The sequence below is a fragment of the Haplochromis burtoni genome, unplaced genomic scaffold (genome assembly GCF_018398535.1).
Source record: "Haplochromis burtoni strain Fernald_Lab_line unplaced genomic scaffold, NCSU_Asbu1 Contig_497, whole genome shotgun sequence".
Taxonomy (NCBI): Eukaryota; Metazoa; Chordata; class Actinopteri; order Cichliformes; family Cichlidae; genus Haplochromis; species Haplochromis burtoni.
The window spans coordinates 355,478-364,961 of record NW_024582858.1 but is presented as its reverse complement, the minus strand read 5'-3'; the positions used below and the strand labels follow the sequence as shown (position 1 = coordinate 364,961).

General features: G+C 39.3%; 2 protein-coding genes across 3 annotated transcripts; one reads left to right on the top strand and one right to left on the bottom strand.

The window, feature by feature from the left end:
- Positions 1-644: 644 nt before the first annotated feature.
- On the bottom strand, positions 645-7,092 carry tfpt (TCF3 (E2A) fusion partner). 2 transcript variants are annotated; one of them, XM_005946613.3, is made up of 7 exons: positions 6,963-7,092; positions 5,773-5,874; positions 4,910-5,032; positions 3,921-3,991; positions 3,756-3,825; positions 1,858-2,016; positions 645-1,758 (listed from the first exon to the last, which is right to left on the bottom strand). In XM_005946613.3, exons 1-7 carry the CDS (start codon positions 7,029-7,031, stop codon positions 1,684-1,686), a joined length of 669 nt encoding a protein of 222 aa, XP_005946675.1. In that variant the 5' UTR covers positions 7,032-7,092; the 3' UTR covers positions 645-1,683. The 2 variants fall into 2 exon arrangements, with proteins under 2 accessions (XP_005946675.1, XP_005946676.1); XM_005946614.3 differs by lacking the exon at positions 6,963-7,092 and adding an exon at positions 6,426-6,564.
- Positions 6,556-9,228, top strand: ndufa3 (NADH:ubiquinone oxidoreductase subunit A3). Its single transcript, XM_005946612.3, has 4 exons — positions 6,556-6,718; positions 6,983-7,057; positions 8,879-8,956; positions 9,054-9,228. Exons 1-4 carry the CDS (start codon positions 6,676-6,678, stop codon positions 9,143-9,145), a joined length of 288 nt encoding a protein of 95 aa, XP_005946674.1. The 5' UTR covers positions 6,556-6,675; the 3' UTR covers positions 9,146-9,228.
- Positions 9,229-9,484: the final 256 nt, after the last annotated feature.

The window sequence follows — 9,484 nt, the reverse complement described above, 5'->3', positions numbered from 1 at the left end:
CTATCCGGTTTGATGTTTCAATATTTGGATCATAGAATCAGAATTTGGCATAAACAACATCAAAACACAAATCCACCCAGGCTTTTATCAATGGTTCAGGCTGCTGCTGGTGTAAAGGTGTGGAAGATGTTTTCGTGGCACATTTTGGGCCATCATTTAAACGCCACAGCCTACCTGAGGATTGCTGCTGACCACGTCCATCCCTTTATGCCCACAGTGTACCCATCTTCTGATGACTGCTTCCAGCAGGAAGTGCACCATGTCACATAGCTCAGATCATCTGAAACTAGTTTCTTGAACATGACAATGTTCACTGTATTCAAATGTCCTCCGCAGAGATTTGCATCATGGATGCGCAGCCTACAAATTTGCAGCAACTGTGTGATGCCATCTTGTCAACAAAGACCAGAATCTGTGAAGAATGTTCTTAGCGCCTTGCTGAATCTATGCCACAAAGAATTAAGACAGATCTAAAGGAAAGCACTGTGTGCCAAATGAAGGGGTAGGTAAGTGTATTGTGTAATGTTTATTTTAAATGTACGTTTTTTATGTCATATTTAACATCTCTCTCACTCTCATATCTTTATCTATATTTTTTTTTGGGGGGGGTAACGGTATTAAAAAGATGAATAAATGTCAAATTCACTGCTCTAGCATTTTTTTTTATTTTTTATTTTAACACAGAAACAAACTGTAACTGAAACTTGTTATTCAGGCATAATATTTGTGTAAAAGCTTTCCATACAGGTGATGGGGTTGATTTTCAGGAACTGGCCATGGCTCCTTAGTTCCAGTGAAGGGAACTCTTAATACTTCAGCATACCAAGACATTTTGGACAGTTTCATGCTCTAAACTTTGTGGGAACAATTTAAGGATGGTCCCTTGCTATTCCAACATGACTGTGCACCAGTGCACAAAGCGAGGTCCATAAAGACATGGATGAGCGAGCTTGGTGTGGAAGAACTTGACTGGCCTGACTGACCTCATGGCATTCATCTTTGGGATGAATCAGAGCAGAGACTGCGAGCCAGGCCTTCTCGTCCAACATCAGTGACCGACTTCGCAAATGTGCTTCAGAAAAAACGGCCAAAAATTTGGATAAACACGTTCCTAAACCTTGTGGAAAGCCTTCCCAGAATAGCAGAAGCAGTTATAGCTTCACAAGGTGGGGTGAAATCATGTCAAACCCCATCGATTAAGAATGAGATGCCACATTAAGTCCATGAGCATGTGAAGGCAGATGAGTGAATACAAAAGAGGGAAAAAACAAAATCACAGAAAAGTAAACCCAAACAGCACAGCGTAAAAGTTTAATATGACGACGAGTCCATCTGCTTACTCGGATAAAATCCTAACTCAAGTAATGATAGTAATACCCTGTCATATTCATCTAATACGTCAAATATTTATCAAATCATGTTTTCAACATCACGTGCTTGTCATAAATATGTTGCCATCAACTGTCAACTGTAAAAACATAACCTCGTATATACAAAACAAATATACACATATATAAGGTGAATAACATCTCGTGTTACATGAACTCAATCTGTTCACAATATTCAAATGAAACCACAACATTACAAAGATTGACTCAAGTAAAGCAGTGTTTTAAACAGTCCTGGAAACTGGGTGCTCTTATCCTAGTCACCATCATCGTGATATCCAGGACAGCGGTTTGATCAATGAGACAGCGAGGTCGGGCTGGACATTTCTCCAAACTGTGACTCTGCCAACGCCGACATCTCCGGGTCGATCTGAGAAAAGAAGGTCCGTGATTTGGACTACCAGCATTTTAACATACCCACAGTTAAACGTCCACAGGCAGCATCTGATCAGGAAAGAGCTTTACTCACCTGTGGCTCTTTATCCTTTTCTTGACGAGGAATTCGATGCCTCTTTTTCTTTGTCCCAGCCACATGATGTGATGTTGCAGATGGAGTGGAACCGGAAACACCGTTGAGCTTTTCATCCTCCGCTGCAGCAGCCGGCTCCAAATGGGCTCCAGATTCATCCTGAAACAAAGGCAAGGGGAAAAACAAAATAGTATTCATAACTATCTCTGTAGGACCTTTCAAAGTTTAGCAAGCAAAAGCAGAAGAATTAATACAAACAGAAAGCTGAAGGAAAACCCTGCCTACTGCCCTGGCCTGAAACTACCAACATCAGGAAAGGTTTCACAGAATGAGGGAGCCACAGGTTATTTTCCCATACACTTCTATACAGTAAGTCTTTTTGGACCCAGAGAAGTTGCGCTTTGGTATCCATTAAAAAGAAGGTTTAAGGCACTAACGCAGGGGTAGGGAACTCCAGGCCTCGGGAGTCAGTGTCCTGCAGGTTTTAGATCTCACCCTGGGTCAACACACCTGAATCAAATGATTAGTTCATTACCAGGCCTCTGGAGAACTTCGGTTGTATCCCAATTCAGGGTCTGCAGCCTTAAAGGCCGCATTTTAAGGCCAATTGCGTCACAGCGATGCGACGAAGACTGTCCCAATTCAAAGGCTGCTCGAAATGCGTCCCTCAAATGCGTCCTTCATTTCACTGAATTTTAAGGATGTGGTGGTGTAGACTTCGTGGCCCAAAATATCCCAGAATGCATAGCGCGGCGGTGGGTGTGGATAATTTTGCCGGAAAGGGGAAAAAAAAAAAAAAAACGGCAGAAGAGGAGCGGCCGGAGAGTAAACTTTTAAAAGTAAGTACTGAATATGATGTCACTTATTTATGTGCGAATGTTTAATAACGAAGAACATTAAAACATTACTGTTGGCCACATGTCGGCAAAGTTATGTGACATTAGTGACGTTTGTACTAACTTGGTTTTAAAGCCTTTACTTAATATATGCCGTTCAATAGCTGAGCTTAATCTTACAGAGAATGTGATGATTTTATGGATATTTAAATTAAGCACTGAGACAAATTTAGTAATGCCAACATATTAAAAGAACATATGTGTCTCTCATATATATAACACAGTTATATATACAGTGTCAAAGAAACCTGTCTTTGAGTGAAGATTTAAGGTGACAGGAAATATAAATAATATAAATAAATGCAGCTTGAATCTTTACTGAAGCTCAGTATTTGAAACAGAGATCATTCACTGCTGTAATAACTAATAATGATTGAAATTATAACTTTAATATTGGCCATATTATATTTACATTACCAAAGTGAGATGACTTTAGTCTCATGAACAACATGAGCTAATTGTTATTTACTAGCTAATCTTAAATGACTGTTCAGTACAGAAGTGAAGCCCAATAATCATGATTTCACAGTCAGCCTCAGATACTTATCAAATCAAAGCTCATGTAGAAACAAACAAACAAATGAACAAAACCTTTTCTCCTTCATTTCTGTCAAATAATGCTGTATGAAATGTTTCCAGCTGTTAGTGTCATGGTTGCTAGGCAACCTGGGCAGCACGACGGAGGCTAGACCGTCCCATTTCACAAGCCTGTCACTTCGGCCTTAGCGGTCTTTGAGTATGCGGCCCTTGTGGACCGTTAAGGCTGCGTACTTTAAGACTGCAGACCCTGAATTGGGATACAGCCTTCAGGATATTTTGAGGAGGTAATTTAGCCATTTAAATCAGCTGTGTTGGATCAAGGACACATCTAAAACTTGCAGGACACCGAGGCCTGGAGTTCCCTAACCCTGCACTAATGCGTTGGCTTCACTTTTCATACGCAGAAGCTACTTCCATCTTTTATATTGTCTTTGATATCCACCCATGTTTGGTAATCCTTACCTCAAGCAGTATAGTGAGCTGAGCGTTTCTGTAGTCATCCCCGTGAGCATCTAAGGTCTTCATGAGGAATCTGTGAGAGTTAACACAACCCACAGATGAGCCATAAAGTGAGCAACTTCTCAGAAAACACACAAAATCTTCAGTTATTATAATGACAGTTTATACCTCCTTTCTTTCTTCAGACGTCGAGTAATTCTTTGCACTTGGTGAAGGCGACCCAGGATCTTCTGATTTACCTGAACAAAGTGCATGTGTTGGATCAATGATGAACTGATATATCAGAATATTAAAGCAGCAGGAGAATATTCAGAAACCTTATTGAAATAATTACAGTTGAATCAGAAGTCAGGCCTGTGCGATGTAAGGTCGCACAAACCATTTACTAGATACTAGAATTTAAACTTGATACAGATACTCAGGAAAACACTGAATACTCAATACTATGTTCGAAGCTACTACTATTACTAGTAAAAAAGAAGAAGAAATAATTATTTTTTTTTTTAAAAGAAGAGGCATTATTTCTGAAGATTAAAACAATAAAAAAAAACAATAACATCAATGAGAGCAGTTTTTTTATATTACATAAAAAAACCAAACAAACAATATTTTAGGTTGTGTGAGTCACTGCTGTGCTTCTCATGACTTTCACTGCTGATCAAATAGATTCATTAATGTTTCTGTCAGCCGTTTTGGTCTAGCTGCCGATACACTTCCCTCTGACTCAATCTGGCACTTAACAACACAATGTAACACTTTTTAGATAAAAGTAATGTGTTACTTTTAAATGAACACCCTCCATTAACATCACATGTTATGGGCAGAACTGGTACGGTTTGCTGCCTAGCCCTAACAAAGTTTTATTATTAGCCATAGTCACTACCTTAATAACTTAACAGATAGATAGATAATGTGGCTATTAGATAATAATAAAACAGTAATGTGCCAGCCAGGTTAATGTTTATCATAACATTTTAATACTTCAGTGTTGTTGAAAGTGGAGTTCTACTGACACCTCAAAGCGTTGTTTAGCTGCTAGTGAGGGGAGGGCTGTGTACCTGCGTGTTTGCAGCACTGCTGTGTGAAGCTTCGTTTCAGTGGTGTTGATCTGGTCATTTTTATTATTCACGTATCATTTTTTTGACCATAACACACACCTGTTCAATTTCTTTACATTTCCTGCTCAGAGCCACATATTTCCTTTTGTCAAGAGCTCTTTTTTCTTCATCTTCTTGTGTTGTGCTCTCAAGCAGCTCGGTGCCTCCTGGACCCAGCTCCACCTAAACAAATACAAAAGCAGGATTCTGTTTTGTGTCTGGCATCACATTGTTTGTTCTCACAAGAAAACACTTTTACCTGTTCAATGTTTCAAAGCAAAACCCAAGTCAAGCAGAAAGTCATCTTATTATAGCCACATTATTCAGCAAGAGCTAGGAAATAAAAACTCCTATGCAGTGTATAATGAATTAGAAAGATTAATCTCCAATACATGTAAATGTAGGTAGCACATGGGAGTGTAACCATGTGCTTTGAGCCAAACTCCCCATATTCTAAAAATTCTAATGGGAAAGGAGAGGGGTCAATGATGTGTAAAGTAGCAGCTATTCAGTGACATTTTTCATGCCTGAGATCTGTGTCACAGAGGATCGAAGTTCATAGGGAGAAGGTCAGCTCTCCGAGTACTAATGTAGTCTCATTTCTAAGGGAAAAGACGGAGAAAACTAAAAAAGCTAAACTCCTGAACCAAAAAAGAAGACAGAAAAAATGGAGTAAATGTCTGTGAAGGATGAGTGTCTTGTTTAAACAAATATAATGACAGGTGTTTCTTCATTTAAAGGTTTTTAAGACCAGCATTACTATTATATTATATAAATTCTGCATCAGTGTACTGATTCATATCTGCTGGCAACATTGGAGACTTGGTTAAATGAGCTGTGAATTTGTATTAATTGGCAAACTAACTAAGTGTTACCACGTGTGCTAACATGACAAGCACCTTTATAAAGATCAATAAAATTACCTCTCCCGGTCCCAGCTCCACACCACCAGGCTCCAGTTCTGCTTCCAGGATGTGACCTCCAAATAAAGGAGGCAGAGCCAAGCCAGAAAAATCCTCCATCATCTGGAGGGAAAGAAGTTTCTCTGTTAATGTAAACAGCCTGTGCAGCGGTTATGAGTCATTCATCAAGAAGAAATACTAGCAAATACACTGGGCAAATAGGATTCAACGGCCTCACTGCCTAGGGCCAGCGATGGTGTTTTAACCAACCACTCAGTTTGTATGTGAAGCAAAGTGGCTGAAATTGACCCACGTGGACAGCAGCTGTCCTCTGACTTTATAGCGGAAATACCTGCAGCAAAAGAGGTGCTCAGGATTTACTCCGCTACACTTATCTTAAAGATTTAGTTGCACATTATTTGCCGATATAAATTTATAATACAAAATTTAAATCTACTATTTTACTGCGCGATGCTGAGATCTGGATAGTAATTACAGTAACTCAACAGCTGTTTGTGAGTCAGTAAAAGCCTGATATAGTGATCGGGGTTCCCAGTGGAGTAAAAACGGCTGAAAAGTTCAAATCAAGAATTTCCCGTGTTTTAGACTTCTGATGTCACCACGCCTGATTATTCTTTAGTACTAAAACAATCCATTAGTCTAATAGTACTTACATTTGTTAGTCCCGAAACGATGTTTTTAACGTGTGTTTAAAGCGACACTTCGACCAGTGTCATCATCAACCTGAGCACAAGCTGCGTGCAGTGTCGTTTTCTCTGTTTAGCTTTAGCTAAGGCCGTTTAATAGCATGACAGCTGACTTAAATCAATCCCGAAGCTTCCAGGGATCCCCTGTTTCCCTCTCTCTGTTTTCGTGCGGCGGGCGCAGGAATTATACGTCATTTTAGCAGTCACTACATTTCCCATGAGAACTCGCTCGGTGGAAACTACATCAGACAATATGGCGGGTATGTGTATATTTTGTCATCTTTTTGACTTATAATCAGTGAAATTCGGTTTACTTGGACCCTCGGGCAGTACAGATAAATGCCTTATATATTTAAAATTACTCTAACCGGATCTTAGAAGTACTTTAGTTCCGATGTATTCGTTCGCAATAAAACGAAAAATGTGACCTTGGATGTGTTGCTAACGTTAGCTAGCATTGGTTAACCGTACGTAGCCTGTCACTCGGTGCGGTTTTTAACCTACCCGTGGGTTTCTGTCTGCAGGAATCGGAGCTTTCCTGAGGAATGCGTGGAACAAGGAGCCGGTTATCATGGCTTCTTGTGGAATTGGACTGGTTGGTAAGTAGCCAACCTGTTAGAAATCTGTGAGAGAGTGGTGCAGCGATAGAGATAAAGAAAGAGAGAGAGAGAGAGAGCATAGCTTTAAATAACATACAATGGCAGTTCTGCAACGCCGATGAATGACAGTGTGGCAACATGAAACATTAATCAGAAGATTGCTAGCTATACTATATAATGGTTTATACCTTGTGTTGGGGGGGGGGGGAGTGTTGTGTGTGTGTTTCTTGCCTTGTTTTTATGGACATGAAGTCTGCCAATAAATATTGAATTGAATTGAATTATACGTCTCACAATAATCCGCTGTTTTAGGCTTATGTTAGCGTGGCTGTCTTGTGTTCAGTTTAATTTAACTGAGTATACGATTTATATGTCCAGCATGGAAAGACCGAATAAAGAAAACAAATAAGCACGTTATAGTCTTTGTGTGTCAAGTCCTTTTATTTATATTGCACATGTTAAAACAACAGTAGTTGACCAAAGTGCTTTAAAGGCACAGTCACTTGTAATCCAGGTCTCAAGAACCCAATTAAAATCCACGAGTCACCTCACACTTGACAAAAAGCAATTTAAAGTAGATAGAGCTTCGATCTTTTAGAGCTGATTTAAAACAGTTTATTGTTGAACAGCTTCTTATGTGGGGTAGCAGACTATTCCAGAGCCAGGGGGCAAACACAGCAAAAACCCAATCACTTTTAATTTTTATGAGAGAAGTTGTTGTGATGATGACCTCAGTGACCTGGAGTTAAAAGATCTGTAATATATTGTGGAGGTAATCTATGGCTTAAAACAGGACTGATATTCTGCCTTTTCTTTGTACAAGTTAAGAGTCAAGCAGCTGCATTTTGAACTACCTGCAAACGAGAGAGAGAGTGGGTTGTATAGAGGTGGTACAATGGTGTACTTCACCAGCGAGCCTTGCTGTGTTCCAGTGTCCTCTCACAGTTGAAACTTTTATGCATGTTGGTGGTTTGAAACTGGCCGTGGATGTGGGGCAGCTATATGCTTAAAGTTTATGGAATACAGTGCTATTTGGATAACATGTGACTTGTAGATTGAAGTGCTTTGTGTGGTAAGTAGGTGTAGAAAAGTTCGATATAAATACATTATTTAACAACACAATACAGAATTTACTGAATTTTTGTGGCCAATATCAAATCAGGTTATAATCAGAAAATAACAGTGTCATTGTCCATGAACTTTCCAGCAGTGTATTTAAGAAACTATTTGGCAGCTTGACTCTAAAATCTCGCCTAACTTGGCATCACCATCTGCCCGCCTATTATGTTACTCTGCTTCATGTACTGCAGACAGTTGGCTTTGGTTACTCGTGTTATTCAACGACCAGCGATTTGAAGCGTCTTTGCTGATTCCACAGTAGTAGATATGTGGATGTTTGAGTCATGGAGGAATTTGTTGTGAAAACTAACATGAAATCACTTCTTCTGCATTATTATTTCATTTCAAACTGGAGAAAATTAGTAAGCTAAAGAATCTAAACAAAGCAATTCAATGAGGGAGGAGTGTGTATACAGTTTCTTAATGAAACTTGTCCAAAATGCCGGACAAGTTAACATCAAATGGTTTTTGGTCAGAGGGCTCCAAAATCTTTTGGTCTGAATTTTCATAAATCAGCATTTTAAATGAGTAACTTTATATTGACACTTAAAGCCATGCCAGTCAGAGTCGTTGCTATCTGTGTTTATTATGTTTCTGTATGACTGTGCACCTTGTGCAATGATTCAGTTATTCTCAATTGACCTATAGAGGCACAGTGAACTGTGAGTGTAATGCCCTATGTGTTCAAATGTCTTTTCTCAGGTGCCATTCTTCCGTTCATCAGCCCACTTACAAAATATACAGCAATGTTGAACGCAGCTGTGCCGTACAACTACCCAGGTAAACACTGGCGATCTTTATGTCACAGCAGGTTCGAGTGTAATTGAAAGCTGACGTTTCAGCATCCTAAAACTCCTACCTTATTTTCTCTTCACAGTTCCCGTGCGAGATGATGGAAACATGCCCGACATTCCAGCTCATCCACGTGAACCAAAAGGAAGAAACTTGGATTGGATCAAAAATCTATAACTTCAGATTTTCTCATGTTAATATCTGTCTAAATAGTTGCCTCCAATGTCTGTGTCCAACAATAAAGATTCTATTTAATTCTACTTTTGTTTCATCTGTATTATTTCAGTGCATTTAGGTTAATGATGTGCAAACTATAGCAACAGTGTCTAATTGGTTCTGTTGAATTAATTAATAACAAAGCCTGTAATCAGTAACAGCATTAATAAGTATTTTGCTGTGAAATCGAAGCAGAGTTGATCAGTCACAGTTTAAGTTGCTTTAAGTTTGATCTACACCTTTACCTCTCAAACATACATACATGTGAAACAGTTTTTTTCTCAGTTAAGTTACTCAGGG

What these genes read in the sequence shown, in the direction of transcription:
- ndufa3 (XM_005946612.3), top strand. Translation starts at nt 6,676, where the DNA reads ATGAGAACTCGCTCGGTGGAAACTACATCAGACAATATGGCGG. An exon ending in TACATCAGACAATATGGCGG is followed by an intron (nt 6,719 to 6,982) that starts GTATGTGTATAT and finishes TTCTGTCTGCAG; the next exon opens with GAATCGGAGCTTTCCTGAGG. An exon ending in TGTGCCGTACAACTACCCAG is followed by an intron (nt 8,957 to 9,053) that starts GTAAACACTGGC and finishes TTCTCTTCACAG; the next exon opens with TTCCCGTGCGAGATGATGGA.
- tfpt (XM_005946613.3), bottom strand. Translation starts at nt 7,031, where the DNA reads ATGATAACCGGCTCCTTGTTCCACGCATTCCTCAGGAAAGCTCCGATT. An exon ending in CGTCTGAAGAAAGAAAGGAG is followed by an intron (nt 3,826 to 3,920) that starts GTATAAACTGTC and finishes TAACTCTCACAG; the next exon opens with ATTCCTCATGAAGACCTTAG. An exon ending in AGCTCACTATACTGCTTGAG is followed by an intron (nt 2,017 to 3,755) that starts GTAAGGATTACC and finishes CCTTTGTTTCAG; the next exon opens with GATGAATCTGGAGCCCATTT.